This window comes from Vombatus ursinus, unplaced genomic scaffold, assembly GCF_900497805.2.
Source record: "Vombatus ursinus unplaced genomic scaffold, bare-nosed wombat genome assembly UNPS02014816.1, whole genome shotgun sequence".
NCBI lineage: Eukaryota > Metazoa > Chordata > Mammalia > Diprotodontia > Vombatidae > Vombatus > Vombatus ursinus.
In genome coordinates, this window is record NW_020954594.1 from 4,582,556 (window position 1) to 4,607,820 (window position 25,265).

At 35.9% G+C, this 25,265-nt stretch overlaps 1 protein-coding gene across 2 annotated transcripts in view; it reads right to left on the reverse strand.

The window, feature by feature from the left end:
- ARHGEF12 (Rho guanine nucleotide exchange factor 12) overlaps window positions 1-25,265 on the reverse strand; it is a 176,939-nt gene that overhangs the window by 66,871 nt on the left and 84,803 nt on the right. The window contains exons 2-7 of one of the 2 annotated variants that reach the window (XM_027835495.1): window positions 24,611-24,634; window positions 22,726-22,811; window positions 20,757-20,813; window positions 4,952-5,050; window positions 4,088-4,137; window positions 3,266-3,323 (exon numbers count right to left, since the gene is read on the reverse strand). In XM_027835495.1, the coding sequence (XP_027691296.1) occupies window positions 3,266-3,323; window positions 4,088-4,137; window positions 4,952-5,050; window positions 20,757-20,813; window positions 22,726-22,811; window positions 24,611-24,634 (374 nt within the window). The remainder of the gene's footprint in view (window positions 1-3,265; window positions 3,324-4,087; window positions 4,138-4,951; window positions 5,051-20,756; window positions 20,814-22,725; window positions 22,812-24,610; window positions 24,635-25,265) is intronic. The other variant, XM_027835496.1, reaches the window with a different exon arrangement.

Genomic DNA, 25,265 nt, shown 5'->3' on the forward strand with positions numbered 1-25,265 from the left:
TCAGGTTTAACAGTCAATGATTCTATGAATGAACTATTGATTTCAATATATAAAGGACACTTTATATAAGTAAGATTCATAAAATCATGGGATCTAGAACTGAGAAGCACCTAACAAGTTATGTAGTCCCATGCCAGAAGCTGACTAGAGTTATCCATGCGTACTAGTAAGAGAAAATGGAATTAAATTGAAAGTAATTCTGATTGCCTGGTGGGATACCATGGCCTATTACCCACCAATGCAATACTCGCTCCATTACCCTTCACTAGCCACCCAGGAGAAGAACAAGGTCACCTGGTAGACTTGGGCCAAACCAGGATCCAGGAATGACTACTGACTAGCACCTTCTGATAGCCCTAAGACACCACTGTACCCCTTCCCCTCACCTCTAACAATTGTTCCCCTACTCTTCCAGTCTCCCAGGCTGCCCCAGATCTTTATGTTGGGTGTTGACCCTTTGGAGACTGTGAGCTTCTCTCCCCATCCGACCGCCACTATTACTCATATGGCCTCCCCTTTTTTTTTCTCGTTTAGGAGAAAACTGTCCCCTGTCCCTGCTTCATGTTCTTTTATCCTCATCCTCTTTAACCAAACTCCATCCATGTCCCAACCCAACCTGGCCCACTCCTTGCATTGTGCCTTCTGGAATCCCTGTTCCATAGCAAACAAACTCCCCTTTACTCTGGACTTCTTTTTTATGCTTTATTGATGCATTGATTAGACCTCACAAAGCCCTCTTTCATATAACAACACTGAATCCACGGCTATTTTCTCCAGCAGAGGCTGTACCTTTTCTCATTCCTACCCTGGCCTATAACTTTGGTCCAGGGCAGGAGAGATGAGAGAAGACAGGACTTGGAATACTCTTTGCTCCTTTTTATTTCTTCTAGACTCTCCCTCTGCCTCTTTCACTCAGCAACCTTTCCTCTTTCTAGTTCACATAGTTAAAATTTTCCACTCAGTCAAAATTACGGTAGCTGTAAAATACTGGCTCCCAGTTCATTCTTCCTACTTTCTTAAGGAATGCAGCACTTGACTCTCTACCTTCCTCTACTCCCTAACTCCTTCCCTTATACTAGGGGACTTTTAATACTGATGTAAATGCTTTCTCAAACTCTCTGACCTCCCATTTCTTCAATTTCCTTAAATCCCATAAACTACTTCTTCACTTCATCTCAGTCACATATAGAGATGGTCACACACTAGATATTGCCATTACTTGCAAGTATTTCACCTCCCAAATTAGAAAATGACATTCAACTATCTGACCAAACATTCTATCATTCTACCTCTTTCCATGCTATTCCCCCCACATCTATTCTTCAGCCTCACTGAAGACCTCCATTCCCTCTACTCCTCAGTACTTTCAAGCCATTAACCTTGATCTTTCTTTACTCGTCTCACTCTTCAAACTCAATCCAATAGTTGGTAAATTCAACTCTACACTGTCCTCTTCTCTTGAATCTCCTGCCTCCTTTGTCCTGTCATCAATCTTCTGTAAAACATCTGCCTGGGATTACTATCAGCACCCTTTTCTGCTCCTACTCACAAGATGCTGAATGAACCTGGAGGAAATCCTACAATTGTGCTAACTGGGTACATTACAATCTCATGTTTTCCAACCTCAAACAGCCTCTCATTGAAACAAGCTAGTGCCACTTGAATTCCTATCTCACTTCTCACAGAAGCTATTCTAAACTTTCTTTTCCTTCATGCAGCTCCCCAATAACCTATGCCCTCCTTTGGGTGAGAACCTTGCAGTTTGCTTTAGTGGAGGTCATTCAACTTGAGCCTCCTCTTTGGCCAATCTCTTTACCTCAAAGGAATGACCTCCTTTCCCCCACTTCTGACAACAAGGTAGTCCTTCTCTTTGCTAAGCCAACTCCTTTAAATGCATACTTGATCACATCTGTTACCTTCTCCAGCAGACTGTATCCTCAATCACACCTTCCTCTAATCGATTTTTCAAACTCTTCCTATGAACTGGTTCATTTCCTACTGTCTTCAAACATTTCCAAATCTCCCCCTTCCTAAAAAAATTCTCACTACACCCTATCATCCTACATCTCTCTTCCTTTTCTCAGTCAAATCCTTGAAAAAGTTGTCTATATTTGCTGCCTCTACTTTCTCTCCCCTCACTCACTCCTTAGCTCTTTTCAATTTGGTTTTTAAACTAATCATGCAACTAAAAAAGCTCCCTCTGAAGTTATCAATGATCTGCTGTTTTTCAGTCATGACCTCATTTGAGGTTTTCTTGGCAGAGATATTAGAGTGACTAGCCATTTCCTTCTCCAGCTCATTTTACAGATGAGGAAACTGAGGCAAATGGGGTTAAGTCACTTGCCCAGGGTAAAAAAGTTACTATCTGAAGTCAGATTAGAACTCACAAAGATGAGTCTGACTCCAGACCCAGCGTTCTATCCACTCTACCACCCAGCTGCCCCAAGGATTTCTTAACTGTCAAATTTAATCTTTTCTCAGTCCTAATCCTTCATGACTTATGTATATGATACTATCGACCACCCTCTCCCTCCTGGATACTCTTTCCTCTCTGAATTTTCATGACATTATACTCTTCTGCTGGTCTCCTCCTGCATTAGTCTCCTCTGCTGGTTCATTACTCAAACATCCTGCCCCCTAACTATAAATGTTCCCCCAGGTTCTTCCAATGTCTTTCTCTTCTCCCTCTATACATGGGGTTAACTTTTGGGGGGTATCAGCCCCTTTGGAAGTGTGGTAACCATAATGGATCCCTTTTTAGAATAATATTTATAAATGAACAAAATACATATATAAAATTACAAAGGAAGCCAATTACACTGAAATAGAGTTAACAAACTACTAAAAGTTCTAAGTTCACAGAATGCCTAAAATCTATTCATATACTTCTTCAGCTTCCACAGCTTTAACTATTATCTTTGCATTGATGATTCTTAGATCTATATGATTTAGACATTCATTTGAGCAAAAAAGTGTCTAGACCAGATGATCTCTCAGATCCCTTTTAGTTTAGTTTATCATTCAATATAATCTTCCATTTCCTTTCATCTTCTCTTTCCCCACCCCCAGGAAATTCTCTAAAGCATATTACATTTCTTTCAGATATGTTTCTAATACTATGGCAACTAGTATATCATGGAGAACTCCATATATTGGACCCATAGCATAAAAAGCTATCAGCAAATTAGCAGTTTTACTCAGACACAAACATTTCTTAAATGTTTCAGGAAATGTCAAATTAAAAATGTCATAAACATTTACTTACATTTGATAAGCTGTACCACTTCCAAATGGTTTGAATGAGTAACTAGAGTTCCATTTACCTATTAGAAAAAAAGGGGGGGGGAGTAGGCATATCTGATTCATTATAATGGTGTAAAGGATATAAATATTCATCTATAACCTTGCATGCACACTACAAAATATTCATAACATAATGGATATATGAAGAGATTTTTATGAATCTGAGCTTAAGATATGTTCTCCTGCAGTGAAGCACATTACATTCTATTCAAATGAGAAGACATCACACAATGAACTTTCAAATTCTTCAGAGTGAAGAGTACTTGCAAATAAGAAACAGTTTTGTTTTTTCATGTAAACAAACTCCACATCCAAGATGTAGATTAAGAAAATAAAAAGATAAAGAAGTAAATAATATTTTCAGAAAAATAATACATTTCTCCCCAAAAGTCTAACTTATAAACATTTCAACAAGTTCATTTTCAAGCATTCTGAATTTAGGTGCTACCCAAAGGCTCTAAATCTTAAGTGCTTTCTCATATTTTGTTAAATAAAACATTCTCCAACAAGTTCCTACCAGGTCATATAAATTATTTGAGGACAGGAAAATGTTTAGTTTAATCTTTTTATTATTAGCTCCTATCACAATATCTTATTCATAGTAAAAACTTTAACAAATATTTGTTGAACTGAATTCAAATACATCAAATCAATCTTTTTTTTTAGCTATAATGTATGCATGATATGCAACTGGGTTATTTAAGAAAGCATTAGTCAAGAAGTACATAAGTACATAAGAAGTATCATTCAGCAAAATGTCGACCAAAAAAAAAGTCTTCCTTACCTTGATGATTCGATCACCTGTTTGTACTCCAGCCCGCATGGCTGCTCCATCTAAAGAAGGATTTGGTTATGTAAAATTGAACTCATTTCTTTAATTTCAATGAATATAAAAATGGTCTTAATTATTCTTGAGTCTGTGCTTTATTCAAGATGTCTTTGTAAAAAAACAATTCACTAGTGTCACAAATAAACGAAATGACAAGAATCCAGCTTTTCCAGCCAAGGTAAAGCAACACACTGTATTATGGCCATCATACCATAACATTCAAACATGCATATGTGCACGTACACACAGGTATGCACATACACACACACGCAGTGTGGCCTACTGGATAGAAAGCATATCTCGGGGGCCAGGAAGACTTAAGTTTAAGGCCAGTCTCTCACATATATTAGCTATATAACATCAAACAAGTTACTTAACCTCTCATTCTCCCAAACAACCACAAGTTGCAGAACAGGTGCTAATCTGTACTGGTACAGAAAGTTTTCTCATTAAAAGCTGCCTATAATAATTAAATCATAGGTCTAATCTGAGATATGAGATAGACAGATAGTTATACATGCATAGACGCAAACAGAAGTATATGTGTATATTTATATGTGTGTGTATATATACATATATACTTTTTTTAAACAGTAAACAAAAATTTCTTATTTCTTCTAAAACACTAAACAAACACTGAGATAATTTCATCTTAGGTGAATTCACACTGTACTTAATGTAGTAATGGATACAAGTTAGTCTATCTCAAAAAAAAAAAAAAATGAAGTGTGAGACATGAATCCAGCTTTTCTAATCTTACCCCTTTACTTCCTAAGAAACAAAACACTATCATCAACATGCTCATAAAGAAGTGCTTGCCTTCTTTAACAGACTGTACGAAGACTGGATTGTCTCCACTGACCGTCAGCCCAAATCCATTGTCATCCTTCTGGATAATCACACAGCGCTGAACAAGACCTATACAAAATATGGGGTGAGGAAAGGAAGACAAAATATAAGAAAAATACAGAAATGATTACTAAATATCAGTAACAAATCACATTTTAGAAGAATTACAAAGTAAAAAATGAAATCTATATAGATAGGGAAAAAATAGGATCTAGGAACCACAACAAACAGAAGGGAAACATCAGTAAGATCACACCCAGACTACAGTCATTTCTCAATACAGTGTTAGAACAGAACGGATTGTAAGAATCGGGAAACCTGACTGAGATAGCTATTAAGAACGACAGTCTTATAAGCAAAATATACCAACAGTTTTTATGCTACATTCTTATAATTTTAAGTGGGTTTTTTTTAATGACAAAATCAAGCATTTTAGGATAGATAGATTGTTAAACTCTTCCTGTTCTGCAAAAAAAGATCCTAAGATCACGGATCTAGAGCTAAAAAGGACCTCAGAGAAGATCTAATCTAACTCCCTCATTTCCTGATAAGGAAACCGAACCTCAGGGGGAAGGAGTGATTTTTAGAGAGAAGCCCATTTTGGAATAAAATATTTGTGTGAATATGTATACATATATGTGTGTGCATATGCACACACATACACATAAATGAGGTGGGGGGCGGTACAGAGAGACAAGACCATGTGAAAGACCCAGCCTCCACAGCACATTCAAGATGGTAAACGAGAAAGGGCTAATAGAAGAAAAAGAAAGAGAAGAAAATCCAAGACTAGATCACACTCACCCTCATTCACTCAAGCCTTATCTGAATTTTGGGAGACAGTTCAGGTCCTTTATGCAACAAAGGAAAATTGACAAGGAGTGATATATAAAGTAAGTGATATATAAAGACAGCTCTTGGCTACAGAGGGGAAATTGGAGTAAAAGCTCATGCCTAGATAACACCCAGGAGCTAGAGTCTACCAAAGGCGAGTACAGCAATCATCATATTTACTTATCACCATGTATCCTCTTTCACCCTTAGAACACCTGTATAAGAACCTCACCAAAATGGAGTACGTGGCAGGGGGAAGGAGGAGGGGGAGAATGAAACTATCTTTTTCTACATTAAGATTTTCTAAATCTCAAAAGGGAAATATTTCAATTCCATCTGACGTAAAACCAAAGCAAAGATAACAAACATTAGCTCTAAGTTTGCAGTGTACTAGAAAAGGTATTAGACTACAAACTGGGAAACCTGGATTCCAGTCCTGCTCTTGCCACTATTTACTATGTGATATTGATAAAATCACTGTCATATTACTCTCCCCTCCCCCTTTAGATCTTAATGTCCTTGTCTGTAAAATGAGGGAATTAGGGCAAAATTGTCCCTAAGGTCCCTTTCGGTTCTAATGATTTAGTATATACAAAGATAAAGAAGGATAAGTGCGAGTAAGTCAAATTAGGTAACAAAAAATTCAAAATAAGTTCATGCATAATAAAGTATTAAATAGGATGAAAAAATAAGAGGGAGAATTAAAGAAAAAAACTGAAACTGTGAAGCAGTGCGAAAAGTTTCAGATCTGGAACTGGAAGCCTAGGTCTGAATCCGGCTCTGATAACTAGCTGTATGGCCTTGGGCAAGTCACATTATTAACCCTGCTTAGGACTCACTTCCCTTATCCATAACGAGGATACTACCCAAAAAGGTAAGATGAAATGTGTTTTGTTAACTTCAACTTATTATGATAAGATTATGACAAATATAAATGTTGATTCAATGTTCCTAACAATAGCTCTAAGGCCCTAGTATGTCTAAGCTAAGACATCTCACATGAGAAAGAATTAAGTAATATAAAAATAAATAATTAAGTAGTAAAATAAATGGTAGTCAAAAAGTAGCTATGAAAATAACAGGAAAGAAATGAAAAGTGGCCTCCAAAGGCTAACCAACTTTACATCCCTAAAATTCAACTGTCATCTTTTTCAATTAATAAAAACATTTTCTTGTTAGATTTTTTTTTATTACTCATTTCAACACTTAACATACATTTATATTTTGGTCCTCCATGCAGATATGAAAATTTTATAAATCTCTTCCAAAGATATAAAATGTTGCAATAACATTGTTTGAGACTTCCAGGTCACTCACTAGCTAACGGACTAGATACTTTCCCTGATCCTCATTAACTCTCAACACCAATCTCCTGCTGTTGTCCCCTCCCACCCACCAGAAGTATTATAAAGAATAATCACAACTGAATATATTAGACAAAAGAGAGAATCCAGATATAGGAAAAGCCTTATGAATGAATACTGAAGACCACTAATCCTTAAAGAATTCACTCAGCACCTCTCTCCCATTACACTCCCATGAGGGGTACATGAAACAATCTCAGGATAACACCTGTGGCCCATTCTTTCCAGCTGCAAACTTTGCAAACATATCCTTTCAATTACTGATTTCTTCACCCTCACAAACAAAAAACAAAAAACAACCCCCCCCCAAAAAAAACAAAAATAAAAAGCCGGAGACGTTGATTCCAGGAATGAGGGAGAAGGAAAATAGGGAAGCATGCTGCCTCTGCCTGGGGCAGTCCCAGGCTTAGGGACTCCCAAGTCTGCAAAGGTCTGAAACACTCTCTCTTCCTTCTCTTAATACAAGGGGGAAAAAAAGGGCAGAGAAAGAAAAGATGTGAACCAGGAGAGGAACTGGTGAAGGGGTCTAATATTAAGTGGCTACAAAGGGATTTAGGAAATGCAAATTCAGTTGGTAGCAATATTGTCCCTTCTCCCCAGTTTACAGGACCAAGGGCTAGTGAAATGTAAATCCCACAAAATGGCAGGAGACTAATATACCTTTTCAGCCCAACCTTTTATTCACCTTTATCCATGGGGTCTATCCACCAGGAAAGAAGGGAAAGTAGGAAATAAATGGGCAATGTAAGGTAAAAACACTGACACACCAAAGCTTGCAAGAAGAAAACTCAGTAAAAATCCAGAGCACCAGCAGATTAACAATGAAGATGCTAATAAAATTAGAAGGATGAGCATTAAACCATCAAAGAGATTACAAAGCTCTCAAGCTTCTAGGAATTATATTATAATTATATTATAAGACAATGGAAAGTGAACCAATGCCTGGTGAAACAATCTTGTAGAATGTCAAGAGACCACAGAACAAAATATTCTAGAATAGTTCAAAAGGAAAATGAAATCTATTTTTAAAAAAACTAGGAAAGAAAATGTCATAAGAAAAAGATCTAAATGCAGTATTTTTTAATTCCATAAGCAGACTAGAAAAGTCTTCCTAAGAAGCAAACGAGAGATGAACTGTTTTATAATACAAAATGTCAGAGTGAAATTAAAACTGGAAGAAAACAAGTAAAAATTATTTTTTTTTAAAAAAATCATTATCTCTGTACAAGCCAAAGTCTCAAAGATAGGCTGGACAGAAACAACTTACAGATCATAGTACTCTTAAAATAACACAACAAATCAAAAAACCTAAATATCATAATGCAAGAAGCAGTCTGTCCTGAACTTATTAATATAGAAAAGAAAGCACAAATTGAAAGAATACATGATTCCACAGTGGTTAAATTTAACAGTTCCAATGACAAACAACAAATTCTGCAAGTGACCAAGAGAACTTCAAATAAAAAGGAAAGACAAGTCAACATAAACCACTTAAAACCATAAAGTGAAATGGAATAATACAAGGTGTTCAAAAAGTCTTAGTTCAGCTTTAAGCTAATTGCTCTAAGATTTTTGGAACACCTTGCACTAGTCCAAAAAACAAAGGAGTAGGGCAGCTAGGCGGTGCAGTGGATAGAGTACCGGCCCTGAAGTCAGGAGTACCTAAGTTCAAATCCAGCCTCAGACCAAACACTTGACACTTACTAGCTGTGTGACCCTGGGCAAGTCACTTAACCCCAATTGCCTAATTAAAAAAAAAAAAAAAAAGAAAGAAGAAAAAAAAAAAACAAAGAAGTTAAAACTGCAACCCAAAATGACATGGCTTACAAATCTGAGTCTACTCATCAATGAGAAAATATAGGCATATAACAAAATAAAGGTATCTGGTATATTTCTGAAAATCATACATTCACCCATACACAAACACACACACACACACAAACACTCTCAACATATATGAAAAAGGTAAATAAGTAGTTACCAAGTGATTAAGTCAGTTACTACATGTTTAAAAGTAATATAAAAAAGAAACAGAAAAAAAATGTTTATAACCTTCAGATACTTAATATCAAGTGTTACATAATGCAGCATAATATGACTTATGCTTGCCAAAAGTGTGTCACTGTCAGAGGCTGTCCAGTGCAGTTGGTCATCACGATGCCATGTCAACTTGAAAGGAGGTCTTCAGTGATATACCTCAGGAATTTGTCATAGATTCAATAGTATTTTAGCTTTTTTTTTCTTTAAATAAAGAACTTGAATAAAGACATAGATAAAATGTTTATGAAATCTGTAGAGGACACAAAGTTAAGAGGGATAGTTAACATACTGGACAACAGAATCAGGATTCAAGAAGATCATGATAGGTTAGAAGACTGAATTAAATATAATTAACTGAAATTAAAAGGTTAAAATAAGTTAAAAAATTCACCAAGTTTAACATGAGGAAGACTTACTATTGGTGTGACAAAGTCAGAAGGGTTTTAGCAAACTCCAAAATCACTATAAATCAACAGTATGATATGGCGAGAGAGAGAGAGACAGAGAGAGAGAGAGAGAGAGAGGGAGAGACAGAGAGAGAGAGAGAGAGACAAAGAGACAGAGAGACAGAGACAGAGAGAGTGTGTGTGTGTGTGTGTGTGCGTGCGCATGCGCATGTATTACACTGCATTAGGATAGATAAAAGGGTCCAGGACCAGATTGCTGAGAGTCATAATATATTTCACTGATCAGAATACATCTGTGGTATTCATTTGCCTATGGACATCACATAATATGAAATTGAAGAATATCCAGAGAAGGGTAATTCAAATGTTGAAGGGTTCTGAATCATGCTCTATAAAGATATTAAAACAAAGAAATGGAGATATTCATCCTAGATTTGGGGGATTTGAGGAAGATATATGAGAAATATGTAATAGCTGTCTTTAAGAGCTAAAGGGGTTATCAGCTAGAAAAGGGATTTGACATTTTCTGCTTGATGCCAGAGGGTAGAACTAAAAAAAGAATGGGTAGATGTCTCAAAAAGGCAAATTTAGGCTCAGAATAAAGAAAAAAAACTTCCTCATAATTAGAGCTGTCCAAAAATGGAATGGGCTGCCTCAGGAAAACAGCAGATTTTCCCTCACTAAAAGGTCTCTATGTAAACTAAACGACCATTGATCAGGTATGTGGAAGAGAAGATTCCTGTTCAGGTATGGGTCGGGCTAGATGGCCTCTTCAGGCTCCTATCAAGCCTGGGATTTTGTGAGTTGAAGTGGAAGAGGAATTCCTTATAGACAGTGAGATCCTCTAGATGCCCCCGTTTGTGGATGACACAGTACCAACTGCATCAAGACCTGAAACACTGCAGAGTTTCTTAAATGAGACCCATAATTATTCACAAGGATTCAGTTTAACTATTTACACTAGAAAAATCAACTGAATATAGACCAGACTATGGCACACAGCTAGAAGGAAAGCCCATACATAGAACTGATCCATCAGTAGAATCTAACTAGGACAAACCCTGCAAATAGACAGTGAACTGAGATGAGAACAAACTGAATTTTAACTGGGAAATTGCTTAGTGCCCACACTTTCTTCTTGAGACAAAGACTAACTTAAGTTAAAAATACTGATCACCTCTCTTGTTTTTATGAGACTTTCATTTATTTGACCTCTAGTATTCTTGTTTTTATGAGACTTTCATTTGTTTGACCTCTAGTATCTCTATCCTAAGTCCCAGGCTATCTATCACCCCTGCAATGGATACATTCTTCTCCCTTCCCTGTCTTCAATCCTTGGTGAACAAATTCAACTCTATATTATCCTCTAACAAATAAGTCCTTTGCCCCCTTGTCCTATCACATATAATACCCTAACAAACCCCCACCTTAGATGGGTTGCAATTCACTCCTACTCAGTGATTCCATCCCATCTATCTCCTCCAGAAGAACCTCTCTTCCTTCCCCACTCAATACTAATCTTTAATCCCTTCCTATTTGCTGACAGCTTCCCTTCTTACAATCATGCCCAAATTTCCCTACAGCTATCAGCCTATATCTCTCATCTCAGCTAACCTCTTTGAAAAGATCATCTATACTTGGTGCTCCCACTTCCTTTCATCTCATTCTGTTAACTCCGCAGTCCAGCTTCTGATTGCATCATTCAATTGAAACTAATAGCTCCAAATGTAATGGCCTTTTCTCAATTCTCATTCTTTTTCATTTCTCTGCAGCCTTTGACACTGCTGATCACCTTGTTCTCCTGAATACTCTCATTTCTCAAGCTTTTGGTACCATTGTTCTCTCCTGTTTCTCCTACTTGTCTGACTACTTTTCTGTCTCAGCTCTTGAATCTTCATTCAGGTCACACCAGTCAACCTGTGGGTATCCCATAAGGCTCTGTCTCAGCTCTTCTATTCTCCCTTTATACTACTATACTTGACAATCTCATCAGTTCCTATGGATTCAATTATTATCTTCTATGCAGATGGCTCTCAAATCTACTTATCCATCCCTTATCCAACCTCGTTTCTGACCTCTGGTCTCAAAACACCTGTTTATTAGACAGCTAAAGCTAGAGGTCCTGTAGATATTTTAACTTAACTCGTCAAAAACTGAGCTCATTTTCTTTCCCTCCAAAACCTCTCCTTTTCCTAAATTTCTTATTACTGTTAAGGGTACCACCATCCTTCCAGTTACCAGGTGACAAAGTAACTAGGCAACCTATGTATCCCTCTTCAACTCCCCAACCTCTTACTCCACCAAAACCAACTTGTTGCTAAGCCCTATCATTTCTACATTCATAACATCTCTCACATACTCTTCCTCCTTTCCTCTGATACTATCACCACCCTGGTACAGGATCTCAACATCTGATGCCTGAACCATTGCAATAATCTTCTAGTTGGTCTCTGCCTCAAGTCTCTCCCCACATCAGTCCATCCTCCACCCAGCTGTAATGCAGGTCTATGTCACCTCTCCATTTAATAAACATTAGTGGCTCCACATTACCTCCAGGATCAAATACATAATCTTTTGTTTGGCCTTGAAAGCCCTTCATATCTTGGCCCCTTCCCACCTTTCCAGACTTCTTACATCTTACTCTCACTTCCATGTATTCTAGGACACAGTGTCACTGGTCTCCTTGCTGTTCCTCCCACAATACACTTCATCTCCTGACTCCTTGCCTTTTAACAACATTGTCCATGCTTCCCCGACCTCTTTAAATGCTCAGCTAAAATCCCATCTTCTGCAAGCTTTCCCAACTACCCCTTAGTGTCTTTCTTCTGAGAATGTCTCCACTGAATCTCATATATATCTTATTTGAATATGCTTATTTGCAAATTGTTTCCACCATTAGATTGCAAACTCCTTGAACAATATGTATTGTTTTTGCCTTCTTTTGTATCCCCACCACTTAGCACAATGCTTGGTACATAGGAGGTACTTAATACATTAACACTTCTTGACTTATTAACTTGACAATACAACTAGGACTGAATGGAGCTAGAAAAACGTCACAAAAATCACTACAAATTATGTTACATAATCTCAACTAAGCCCTAAATGCAACATGGTCATATTCCTTAATAAATTCATTATCCCACTCACCATTATAGCTATTCCAAACAATTTCATTTGGCCTCAAGTCTAACACAGCAGATCCGTCCCCCATCCTATCAGACAAAAGCCTATCCTCCTAATTCACTGATAACACTGAGACCATTCCCCAGAGTCCCTCTTCTTTCTTCCTCATGTCACATACCCCCACTATCTCCTCCTTCACTCATCTCTCATGAAGAGGTGATCTTTCTCTTTTCACAGGCAAACCACTTTGTATATACTTGTACTTATTAAATTTATATTTATGCTGTATGTTTCTTTTTATGTGCTTGTGGGCTCCCCTATTAGAATGTAAGCTCCTTGTAAGCAGAAATTGTTTCATTCTTTATACTTAATTCTAGAGTGACTAAGAGCACAGTGCCTGGCACATGACAGGTACTTAATAAATACTCCATGATTGGTTTCTTGTGAATATGATAATGTTGTAATGTATTCACATACCACAAATTTTTTAGTCATGAGTCTCACATTTTAACACCAACCTTTTTGTCCCAATTGAATTTAAGCCCCATGGGGAAAGGAGATGTTCCATTTTGTATTCCAACAACTGGCATAGTTTGTTGCATATACTAGGCACAAAACAAATGTTCTCTGAATGAATGAAAAATGTTATTCCAGTGACATTATGCGGCTAAGAATCAAGGAATAGCAATATCTGAATAATTACAGTGACAGATCATCCAAAGGGCAATGGAAAAGGACAAACAATGTGTAAATAGGCTATAGTATATGACTAACAGAATTATGCATAAGAAGTAGTGTTAACAATATTCTCGAAGATATATAATAGAAAAGGGAACAGGGAAAATTATATAGCAAGAGTGAGAGATAACTGAAGGATAGCCTTTGTGCCTCATTAGTCCCTCTATAATGTAAAGAGATCTAACGAAAGAATTCCCAACATGTGGTAAAGACTCCTTATAAAGGATTTATAGGAAAATATTAACAAGAACCACAGAATGAGAAGGCATCTATGAGTTGTGATCTATACCACCAAAGGGAATGTGCACATTGATGAAGGCACAGATAAAATAAGTATTTGCTATTTAATCTCCTGCTGACATTCTTTTCTGTGCACATGTATGCTGACTTTTCCATTTAAATGTAAGCATCATGAAATCAATGCATCACTTTGACTAACCCATGGATTTAAAAAGATAGTATACTACCATAAATAAAAGGTGTTCAAAAATCACTGACGATTATTCTCAAATCCTAAAATTCAATCTTAGTATTTCTTTGTTCCTATGTATCAAAAGTTCCTTGAAAGATAATTTAAAAGTTTTTTGTAATTTTTCTGATGAAAAATGAAATCAAAGACTAACCACCACTTACCATTCAAGGGGGGAAAAACCTTTTTCTAGCTCCATTCAGTCCTACTTGTATCATCAAGTTAATAAGTCAAGAAGTGTTAATGTATTAAGTACCTCCTATGTACCAAGCATTGTGCTAAGTGCTGGGGATACAAAAAAAGGCAAAAACAATACATACTGTTCAAGGAGTTTGCAAAGAAGAGGCCAGATGATAACACCTCTTTGTTTTGGCTGAATTATAGCCCCAACAACTATATCCCAACTATCAACACAATTTTTTCTTCCCAATGAAGAAATCCTTCCTTTAATCCTTCCAGGGCTACCATATTTCATTCGGAAAATGTTAAACATTGATTTTATTTCATTATAAACAGTGATATAAAATGATCCTAGGGCACAAATTATAAAATTTTCTTGAAAAAGTGCTAGGTCAAATGGTTGTCAAGACTAGATTTACCTCAATTTCCAGAGACTCCCTATCTCGTGATAACAAGAAAAAAAAAAGAAAAACCTCTTTCTTTAAAATGATTAAAATGTCTTTTTTTTTAAAATGAGATATTTCTTCCTTACTAGTTAACCAGTGATCTAGGGCATATTACTGAGATCTTGGGATAGAGGTGGGAGGAAGATTCTCCCCTCTAGAGAGACTAGAAAGTTACTCAGTTTCACTACACTGTACTTCTGGTAAAGAGGCAAAGTGCAGAGTGCTAGGTAGTAAAATATAGTGGAAATGGAGAATGTTTAAAATGGAAGATAAAAGAACACATGCTAAATCTCCCACAAAACATACATTTTGGTGAAAGTGTATCTTAGTCTTTCCTCAACTCTGATTTCATTACATGATCAAACTTCTCTAAGCCTCATGTCTAAAGAATTAAGCTTGAGGGAAGGGTGTGGGGAAAGACCATGTGCTACTCCATAAAAACAGCTCATTTTAAAACTCTGTTGCCAGACATACATATTTTATGAGTAAGACCTCAGATAATCCTTTGATTAAGAAGCCTCTTGGTTAAATGTGCAATAATGCTGCCAATTTTAGGGGCCTAAAATCCCAAATATGCTGATTATATTTTTGTTCCTGATTGAATATAACCAGAAATATTTTTAATAAGAAAAAGAAATGGAAGAGTTCAATTTAAGATAAATCAAGGTTCCATTTTTTATTTCTATTAATGTCTTCTTACCAAACATTTTACCCAATCCCAACAGTTATTCCTTCAAATCAATGAAAATAAACATGAGTATAGCCTATGTTATGGATGATACAAAGATGATTAAAACTGCTCCAGTCCTCAAGGACTTTTAGATCTTAATGGGGGGAAATAAGTCATGCAATAATAGCTCTTATTTACATGGTAATTTACAGTTAACAGCCAATTTCCCAACACCAATCTATGCAAGTATTATTATCACCATTTTATAGATGAGGAAACCAAAGTTAAGTGTAAGCAGCAGAAACTATCGTGTTATCTGTGCACAACCAAAATACAAAGTGATCTGGAATAAATACCACAAGCAAAGTGTTGTAAGAGTTCTGAGGTGGATGGTTTCATTTCTGAATGGGAGGGTCAGGGAAAACTTTATGGAGAAGGTAGCATTTTACCTGAACTTTAAAGTATAGGCAGGATTTAAAAGGAAGAGATGGTAAGAAAAAGTTTTCTAGACAGATACGAAAAGGCAGGGCTATATTTGGAATACAATGCTAGAAAGATAGACTTGGGCCAAATTATGAAGAATCTTCAGTGTCAGATTATTTGGAATTTATGTGGCAGTCAATGTTTTAAAGAAGAAATTATGTGATTCAGGAAAATCCCCTAGAAGAGGTTTAGATTGAAGTTTAGAATGAAGAAGAATTAACAAGCAGAGACACCAGTTTGCAAAAGTTCAAGAGATGATGAAAGTCTACAACAGGAGAGGGCAGTACAAATCAAGCAATCAAACATTTATTAAGTGACTGGTATATCCCTGGCATTATGCTAGGTACAGGAATACAAAAGACAAAAGTGAAACAATTCCTACCCTCAAGTAGCTTACATTCTAGTGAGGGGATTAAATAGGCTAATAGATATATAAATAAGAGATGCATGAATCAAGCAAACAAAAAACATTTATAAGTGCCTACTATGTGCCTAGAATGATGCTAGGTACAAGAATATAAAGTCAAAAAGTAAGATTATCACTGCTCTCAGGGAACTGACATCCTATCGGAGGGATACAGTAAGTTCAGATAAGTAAACACAATTATCCATACAAAATAAATATAAAGTTATGGGAGGGGGCACTAAGAAATAGAGGATTCAGCAAAGGCCTCTTGAAGGAGATAGTACTTAAGCAGGGCCTAAAGGGAGCTAAGGTTCCAAGTGGCAGAAGAGAGGAGAGAGAACATTCTAGGAATAATATGACAGGCTGTAAACAGGCACAGAGGATGATATAATGTGATGACTTGAGAACAGCAAATAAAGCAGTTTGGCTAGAGTATAGACTCTGAGCCAAGTTTTATAGAACAAATCCTTTTATTAAGGGGATTTGTTCTGTGAAGTTTGGATTCAGTCAAAGGGTTGCACTTGAGGACCTAGAAGGCCACATATGGTCTCAATGCCACAGGTTCCCCGTTCCTGATTTAGAGTAAGTGAAGAGGAATAATGCATTCTATAGGTTTAAAATCCCCATTTTCTCCAAATGATCATCTAAGGCACGTTCTCAAGGCTCTTAACCATTCTGGCTGTCTTCTTCTGGATTGTTCTCCTTTGTGAAACAGACCCATAACAGAATACTACAAATATAACCTGATCAAAGCAAAGGAAAGTGAGTATGTTGTCTCCCTAGTTGGAAATAATAGACTGGAGAATGAGAGAGACAGAAATGCTAGAGATATAGTATTAGGAATGTGAAGGAAGAAACTTTAGTGAACCTGGCATTATGTTAAATCATTGTTTTCAGGGTGATGAGGAAATACTTTAATGGTATGTAATAGATATGTTTATTTCCCCTTTCTGGACAGGAGGGAGAGTATCTAGTTCGCAAAATGATTACATAGGAATGTGGGAGGATCATCAACATTTTGCCAGCAATAAGGCTTCCTGAACAAATTTGAGATAGCAAAACAGGTAGAATGAGCTTAGTTTAGGATGCCCAGGTAGATGAATACCAAATTGGAAGGGGGTTTTCTGAGGTACATATGATGCCATGGTTATTTGAGGGCTAAAAGGAAGTCAAATATCATGGCATAGGCTCCTAATACAGAGATGATCATGTGGACCAAACCAAGTCTAAGGAAACTTCAATTAAATGTTACCTAACAAATTTAGGCACCATACAATTTTTATATATATGAACCTCTAATTAGGTTATATTGAGATATTTTTTAATTGATACTCTCTTTTCCTACACAATATAAATATCTTTGATTAAATCCTAGATAAATCTGACCTAGTGTGGAAAAGAGACAGTAGGTACTAAAATCAGATACCCAGTTCATAGAAGAAAGGGGAAAGGAACTGAGGAACAAATGCAACAGAACTTGAAACCTAGAAAGCCCTGCAGACCTAAGGGCAAGAAGGTCTTGGAGCAAGAGTGATATTTAGAAATTAATGAGGGAGGAAGCCCTAGGGGTCAAGGACAAAATCACGTGGACTGGTTTTCAAGAAGGAGCTATTGCCCAAGAAACTGGTACAGTTCAGCAATGCCTGAATCCCAATCAGATCCTTTACAGAGAGCAATTCAACAATTCTCCATTTATTAAATATCTACTATGCCCCAAAAACTCTAGTGCTTGGCTTTAGAGTATTCTACATAGAGGGAATAATTAAGCCTTAAAGGTAATAAGATTACCAAGAGAGAAAGTATAAAGAAAGGAGAAATATACAGTTGGAACTAGAGGTAAGAAAACATTTGGTTTTTTTCTTTTAAATATATCCTCAAAGGCGGGAGGGTGGGAGGGGGCGGGGAATGAGAAGAAAGAGAATAAAAATGTGCCAATTACAATGAACAGTAACTGGGAAATGCATTTTTATGACAAAAAAAAAGAAAACAGTTTCTATTAGAAATTAACTAAGTGAAAGAACTCCAAATCACTGTCTTTCTCACAAATTAATTTTAAAAGTGGCTAACTCAGTTTAAAAAAAAAAAGAAGAAAAACTTGTAAATTAATAGTTGGTGAGTGCAATAAGTATTTGGTTTTCAAATTTCACTCCAAGAGAAGACAGGTAAGCATAACCTCAAAAGAAGAATCTAAAAAATTGACATTTCAAGATGCCTTACATAAAGCTAAATTTCACCAATAGGTATTACTCATTCAAATTCCAGTCTATGTTTACTTAACTTCAAAATATGGCACCAGCCTACCTTGCCAGGATTCTTCTACATTACTGTCTTTCACACAACTTTGGTCCAGTCAAACCGATCTTCTGTTCCTCCTATCTCCCATCTCTATTCCTTTACACAGGCCATCATCCCCTCATTCCTAAAATTCTCCTTTTCATTTCCACCTTTTAGAATCTCTAGATTCCTTTAAAAGCTTCACTCAAGTACCACATCTCCTACACAAGGCCTTTCCTAATACCCCTAAAATTATCTTGTACTGACTTTGCATAATCTTGCAATCACTATACTTACATGTTGGTTTTCCTCTAGAAAGTAAGCTCCTTGGGAACAAGAGCTATTGTTACTTTGCCTGTATCCTCAATGCCTAGCATAGAACTAGTAGTGCAGGAGTAGGGGTGCACTTGTTGAATGGATGACTTTCTAAGAGATCCTTTTTAATGCAACTATCTGGCAAACTGTTTTCAACTGGCCAGGAAATAGCTTTCTCATTTAAATAATAAACTTTGGTAGCTTTGAAACATTTCTATTATCCAAAGTAAACTAGCTCTGTAACATCTAGACCGAGGACATGATCCAGGAACTCTGCCTCTCCCTTCAGTTCTTCCACTAAGTGCTTCTGATAATCTGGGCTCACTCATAATGCTTTATTTCAAGAACACAAACACGCAGAAAAAGCCACACCTTAGTTCCCCATGACCACTTAAGATGTTTCTATTACTACACAGCCAATGGCATGTCTGAACCAGTGTTAAAATCTTCATCACTGGTAAGAAAAATATTAGCAAAATATTTCTTGTCATAGATCTTAAATTGTTAAGCCCTGTCCAAAGCAAATAGCAAGTATCTCTTCACATGGCAAAGACCTAGACAAATGGAAAGTCAAAGCCACTGGAAGGAAATGATTAAGATTATAAAGAAATTCTGTAAAGAAACTGAATTCTGAGCTTCTAAGCAGAGAACAAACTAAAAGGAATTATTTGTGGAGGCAAAATGTTGGAGTGAAAAGTCAGGTTAAGTTAGTAAGTCATCTCATGCCTATAAAAAACCAGGACACTATACAGTAAGAGGAAAAACCATAATCCCCCAGACATGGTACACATTTTCTACTGAACAATGTGTAAAAAGTCTACTCTTAAAAAGGAGTAGGCATAGGGCTCTTTTACACAAGTAAAACCAGACAAAGGGCCCTGGTATTAATATTTTACTAATATGAATTCCTTCATGATTTTAACTAAATTATGAGGGAGGTATTACAAGTAATGAAGCAGTTTAATACTTGACAGTAGATAAAAACTGTAAAATGCCCATACATCTATATGCATATGATTGATACTATAAATATATACAAAATTTCCTTGATTTTCCCACTTGCATATATTATTTCAGAAAATAGTATATAGCATTTCAGAAAATAACTGGGGAAGCTGCCACATGACAGGTTTTCATTTTCAACTAGAAAAGGCCAGATTTCTCTTTTTACTATCCATCAATCTCCTAACATTAGAAAAAGTGCAAAATCTTCCTGAAAAGTGATAATTTACCAGCCCTGTTTCCAAACTATTTAAATAAAATTAATCTGAATTTGTCTTTCAGATATCTACAATTCCTGAAACACAGAAGAGTCAGATATTAGGACATAGGAAGATACTTATCTCAGCTTTCAAATTTGCATGTTACATACTTTGGACTATCTTTGGAAGACAGGACACAGCCTAAAGGAAATTGGGTAAATCAACCACCCACCAAGGTAGCAGATCCATCTGGACTAAACTAAATTTTTCTAAAGATTAGTATCTTTAAAGAGTAGGTACTGTTTTGAAAATTTCAAATTGAGGGAAAATTTTTAGAGAATTTTATGAAATGTAACCACAAATTGTTTGAGCCAAAAAAATGAAAAAGGCTGCTAAGGGAGCCTCTGTCATTCTATAGGAACAGCTTTTCAAGATCATGAGAAGAAAAAAGTAGCTGGTACAATATGAAATCTTAACCACTTAGGAACTACTGTTCCAAACTAAAACTGTTTAACACAGTGATGGGACATAAAAAGGAGACAAAACCTATCCACATCATGTGGGAAGCAACAAAATGGATACATTGCACTTTCTTTCAAAAACAAGAAGACAAGAGAATGTGGAGTACATAGCCTAACCCTGCACCTAGGCTGTTAGTCTCTAGTAACTACAAGCTGCCAAATCACTGCCACATGAAAGCCCCAGACTCCCTCTCCCTTGCCATGCAGGGCAGACAAAAGAAAGAGGCTACAAGTGCACAGAAACAAAATGGCACAAATCAGGCTGAAAAGTACAAGGCTGAAGGTGCTGCATTAGCTTACCATATGTCTCCGATCTACTCTCCTCTGAACTAGACTTTGTCTTCTTGGAGGAGCTGTCTGCACAAAAGCGGGAGAAAAGGAGAAAGATATAGAAAATATGGAGACTGACGTAAGGAGAAAAAACTTTATGAAAAAAGAATGAATCATGATCAGGTTAAATCGTGCAAAACACAAACAAGGTGTAAACACCACAAGTGACAGCACTTAGAACAAGCCATGAACAACACATTCTAAAGATTTATCATAGAAAAGACAATTAAAAACACATTTATTCATACAATGACACATGGATAAAGAAATTCTTTAGAATAGAGTTCTAATGTCTATACAGACAAAGATACTAAACAGGATAATATCCTTAACATAGACCACTAAACACAACTTCCCTACATCTGTCTTTGGAGAGAAGATTTCAATAGATCAGCAATACACAGCAATGTAACAAAACCATCAGTATTTTTTTTGGAGTGAGGTAGAGACTTGTGGCCCCTAAACAGTTAACTACTGTTACTGTAAGAAAAGCCACTGGGTCCCATGATCTCAAAATTACATGAGAAACACAGAGAATGTTCTCTCTCAAACTGACATCCAGCTTGGTAACACATGACACACTCCTTCCATCCAAATCTCCTAAGTTGACGACAACAAATATTTCTACTTTTCCTATACAAGAAGGTAGGGAATTATAGACATTGTTATTAACTTCTCATAGATTAGCATTCCTTTGCTGGATAAGAATTTGTTAGCTACAAGTTCACTTGAAATTCTTTTTTCCCCAAAATGGAAAGAGTAGCTTGTTTAAAAAAAAAAAGTTGCTGTGAGCCATCTTACATTGAAACATAAACTGTGTTCACTTTCCTTTAAAAACAGATTTCTATTCACATGTCCTGGAAAAGCAACATTCTTTCTTTGCCTCATCTTATCACATAATCCCATAGAGAGATACACAAATGAACATTATACTATGGGGGCACACGTACATGCATACGCACGCGTGCATACATACACACACACACACACACACACACCTCAAAGGTCATAAAAGAATCATTCATACAGTTTTATAAACTAAATGCTTAAAAGGATTTAAGTGTAGTGGGGGTTAAAAAGAAAGAAAGGAAGCTCTAAAGGTGTGTGTATGGGTAGGTATATGTGTGTATTAAACACTAAGTTTACCTTTGGAAAGCTGATTCTGAATGCCCAGAAACAAAAGAGATTCAAGTCACACTATTTACATAAAATCAAAATGCATTCATACTCAAAAATCCACATGCATAATGAATGTTTCAGGAAGGGACCCAAAATTACTAAGATTTAGTGTTGGATATTTCTGCACAAAGGACACTTTTTAAACTTACCACAACTGAAGCAAGAAAAAGTACTCACTATTCATTTGCTTTTTATAAAATAAGATCAATTATTTATTTTGATTTCACCTCAAATGTTAATTAATACATTACCATATTTTAAAAAATTACATAAATTTTCAATTGTTATATCTTTGCACTTATGACATATTTTGGTCACATATATGTTTTTTTTTATGCTGAGTCCATGACAAGAACAACACCTATTTATATTGTTACTGTGGGAAAAAATGGTTTGTAAATTCTATATAAATGGACTGGGGTGAGAAGCAAGGACTATCTGTATTCTTCCAAAACAAAGGTTTTATTCCACTACTAAAAGTCCTATTACAAGGGGCAACTAGGTGACACAGTGGATAGACCTCCAGCCTTGGAGTCGGGGGGACCTGAGTTCAAATCCAGCCTCAGACACATGACACTTACTAGCTGTGTGACCCTGGGCAAGTCACTTAACCCCGATTGCCTCACCAAAAAAAGCAAAAAAAAAAAAAAAAAATATATTATATGTCTAGTAACTTGCTGAATGCCACAGGTTATTTAGCAGCTTTATGTCAAACTCTTCCACACTATCTACTCTTACAATGAATATAGATGGTTGTTACCTGTGGGGTCAAAGTCATGTGATGTACTGCGTTCAACTTTCTGCTTCTTGTCTGTTGGAGACTCTCGGGTCAAAATACTTGCATGCCTAAATTTAAAATAGATAATAAATAAGAAGGTAAGTAAATATACAAATAAATGGTTAGATGGATAGATATACAAACAAATAAAATAACCGTATGTCAATTTCCAAATCGCTAAGATAGAAATTTTGTGAAAACCAAAAAGGTGAGTTTTAAAATAGGAACAAGGAAGAAGAAAGCAATTCTCTTTTGCCCTATATCTAATTTGTCCTAATTTTTTTCTTACTCTATTCTCAAGTGGCTTAAAGCTTTAGTCTCTCCAACATGCAATATAGTATGTTTCTTCAGCAGATGTATTTGTAAACATTTAAAATACTATTTACTCTTTACACTTCACATTTGTATCTAAACAAAGGTTTGTTCAAAAATCTTAGTAGGTTCATTAAAGATTGATTGACCATTATTATTTTGACTTGACAGATAGGAACCCAGGTATTTAGGAGAGGCAGCTTGCACAAATTTAAAACACAAAAACAAACAAACAAAAAAAAAACCACTGGATTTTAGAGTGAAAGACCTAGGTTCAAGTTCCATCTCTGATAATAGCTATGTTACTATGGGCAAATCACTTAGCTTCCCTAACCCTCAGTTTCTTCAATTGCAAAATGGGGATAAAAACATTTGCAATGTCTATGCAGTAGTATTATCTGGAAAGCACTTTATAAATTGTAAGAGTTCTTTCTACATATGAATTAATATTAATTTCTCTATTCAACAAGCATCAATTAAGCACCTACTCTATGCCTCTAACTATGCGAAACTCTGGGGTTATAAAACCTACACATAATTCACTGTCTTCACTGCAATCTTCTCCACCTATTCTAAAGGACAGATAGCCAGTCAGGGAGCCAAGGTAATAACAGCTTTCTAAAATAATAAAAGCTTGTCTAAAGCTCTGGCCAAAGAAACCTCAGCTCACCACTATTAAGTCTTGATAGAACTAGAACTATTATTTATTTTAAAGCATAGTCAGGTCAAAATCCTGATCAAGCCAGTTTATTACACTTCAGCAATAATATATAACAGCTATTCAGTCATTAGAAGAACCAATATTGGTGCTAAATCGCTCTTTACAGTTTAGTTTAGATGGAAAAAACAAAGCTATTAATTGTCTGTGAAGTGTTAAGTAAATTTTTTTTAGATAATTATGTCAACATGAAAGAATAACTGCTGAAGTAAAAGTACTGAAGAAAAGGGAGCTAGTTCTTTTATCCCTGAATGCATTTTACGTGTATATATTGCATATGTGAATTTAAATTTAAATTTTGTGTAAAGTTAAAATTCCTTAAACATTTAAAAGTTAATTAAGATTCTTATGATATACCAGCATGCCAGAATATATTTCTTAAAATAAGGCTAACTGCAGTCACACACATGCTAAAAAAAAAATCTGAACTGGCAATATACTTCCACTACAACCTCAAAGCTAGTTCATTTCTTAAAATAGTTAAAAAGACTGCAAAATGAAGTATGTTCATAGGTTACAACCCTAAATGCCATTTAACACCAGTTTAGCCAGACAATGACCAATATTTTAAAATCGACTGAAAATACATTATTAAAGCAATGCTATTTTGTAAAAATAAAATAAGAAACATTAGGTACCTTTTACAACTGTAAAAAATTCTGTTATTTTGAAGGTTTTAAACTGAATCCTTTTCTGTAATTCACTTTTTCAATCCTAATATAATTAAATAAAAATGTATCTGTGATGTTTTAAACTAAATTCAAAATGTATGCCTATTCTTATAATGTAATAACTGAGAAACTTTTAAAAGTTTACTGTACGTTCTGAACAACTTACCTTATAGGTTTTTTGAGGGGAAACCTGAAACAAAGAAAAAAAAGTTAACAGTGAAATAGCTGCTTCTAACACTGCATCAAATAGCTTAAGCTGAGAGTTTGTTTTCATTCAAACCTATGATTTAACTCATAGAGGGGAAATCCACCTATGGAAAATACCTCCACCAATACAGATGCGCAGCTTCTCTATAAGGGAGCCTTAGAGAGTTGCCCAGGGCAATCCAAACTTGGATTCGGTCAAAGGACCGCACTTGAGGACCTAGAGGGCCACATGTGGCCTCAAGGTCATGGGTTCCCCACCCCTGTTCTAGAGTCTATTTGTGGTAGAATAATAACAATAGTAACCACTACCCTTTTTTTATTTAAAATTTTATATATATATAGATATAGATATATACACACACACATTTTTGTACATGTATACACACACACATGCACACATTCTCTTTTTCTCTCTCTCTCTCTCTCTCTCTCTCTCTGGTTTACAAAAGCACTTTATCTTTATTCTCCACTTGATCCTTAAATTATCCTATGAGATTTGTATATATAACTTCTCCGGTTGATTGACTGGGATCATGTTGCTATTAAGTATAAAAGCCTGTATAATACTAGGTCTCTTTGATTCCCCCCAGCAGCATTTTGTTCAATATACCAAC